Source organism: Echinococcus granulosus, assembly GCF_000524195.1.
Source record: "Echinococcus granulosus chromosome Unknown EG_S00178, whole genome shotgun sequence".
In the NCBI taxonomy this organism is placed as follows: Eukaryota; Metazoa; Platyhelminthes; class Cestoda; order Cyclophyllidea; family Taeniidae; genus Echinococcus; species Echinococcus granulosus.
In genome coordinates, this window is record NW_020170558.1 from 125,592 (window position 1) to 127,079 (window position 1,488).

At 39.3% G+C, this 1,488-nt stretch overlaps 1 protein-coding gene across 1 annotated transcript in view; it reads right to left on the reverse strand. All coding sequences in view use genetic code 11, as the record gives it.

Moving 5' to 3' along the window:
* Nucleotides 1-552: 552 nt before the first annotated feature.
* Nucleotides 553-1,488, reverse strand: part of EGR_09957 (hypothetical protein) — a gene marked incomplete at both ends in the record, with an annotated part of 1,945 nt that continues 1,009 nt past the window's right edge. Inside the window, one exon of the mRNA XM_024499206.1 lies at nt 553-737. Coding sequence (XP_024346390.1) covers nt 553-737 — 185 coding nt within the window. The remainder of the gene's footprint in view (nt 738-1,488) is intronic.

The following is a 1,488-nucleotide window of genomic DNA, read 5'->3' on the forward strand; positions in this document are numbered from 1 at the left end:
ACAAACAATAGGCCTTCCTAAACACTGTTAATTAATATGTTTTGTAAAATCCAACTCGAAATATATTTCGAGATTGTCGAATTTGTAACATAAAAATAACGCATCTATTTAAAAGATGAAATGTAGTCTTAGTAGCTTTGATTCACAGCAGACATTTGCAGCAAGCACCTAGTGCTATACCTTAGGTTGTATGCAGGATACATTCAAATAGCCTGAATTCGATCATGGATTATTTTAAATTTAAACATGCACTCCACTGTGCACATAAACAAGCTGCAACTGTGCGCCAACGTAGCGGTTAACTATTCTTGTCTTTCACCATGCAGTAACTCGGCATAGTCAACTTTGTATCAAAAACATAATGGGGTCTTTCATGCTACAAGGTTCATCTGTCCATTCCTACAGCCAGGCTCAACCTTGTTTTCACACAAAGTTTCATTATAACCCAATTTTTATAATACCAATTGATTAAGCTTCATTTACAAATTTACTTCTAAGGGGACATACATCATAAGGGGAATAAAGTTGAATTCAAGTAAATTTACATCTGCCTTATAAGATGCAATCACAAAGCTCTTCGATGAATTCAAACACACTCGTCACATTTATTAAAACTACAAGCAAACACCGTTTTTGTTTCCTTTGTTCCTTGTACCGGCATACTTTTAATGGGAGAAATAAGGCTGTAATGAATGCCAGTGTAGTTTGTTGATGCAAATCTGCGCAATACGCACTACCTGATATTTGGATTGCAAAAAAATGCAGCAAAATACCGTTGGAAAGACCTGCATATGTATGCGCATACGTGTGTATGGGCGTCGAAATGGATTTACAGCAAGACCCACTCACTACTTTGACCAAATATCGTATTGCTAGAGTACACAGTACTGACTGTTATTAAGTAGAAGCCGTAGGCTGGGTAAAATCTTTTCCGCAAATGCCTGTTTTTGAATGTCGATGTAACTACTATATAATTCCCATCATATTTACAGAATGATAAGAAGCATTGCAAGCATCATCGTAGCGATTTGCACTTTGTGGCTCTAAATAAATAGAGGGCTGACTGCCATCAGTTGGCTAAATGCATCCGCGTTTACGAACATCACAGGCAGAGGATTGAGTGTACTGTCACAACCAGAATGGCATCCCTCAATTCCAAATTTATAATGAACACTGGCGCACTGCTACCCTGTCAGTGACTGCTAAAATGCTCGGTTCAACGCTCACTCGTGCCAACACGTCACCTCAATCAACATGGGTCCGGATGGTAGGTCTGTTAAAAAGACAAAGGCGGATGCTATACTGCGCTGTTGCACTTTGCTTTTCCGTATTTGACAGTTCATTTAGGGACAAGCATTACCTTTGTATTCGTATCATTGCTCCGTTTGCATAGGTACAGTCCACCTACCCAAACACCAATTCACGCGTCGGTAAGTCTAGCTATAGCGCGCTTAAAACATGTCTTTTTTTCGCAGCGGATCAGTGCAT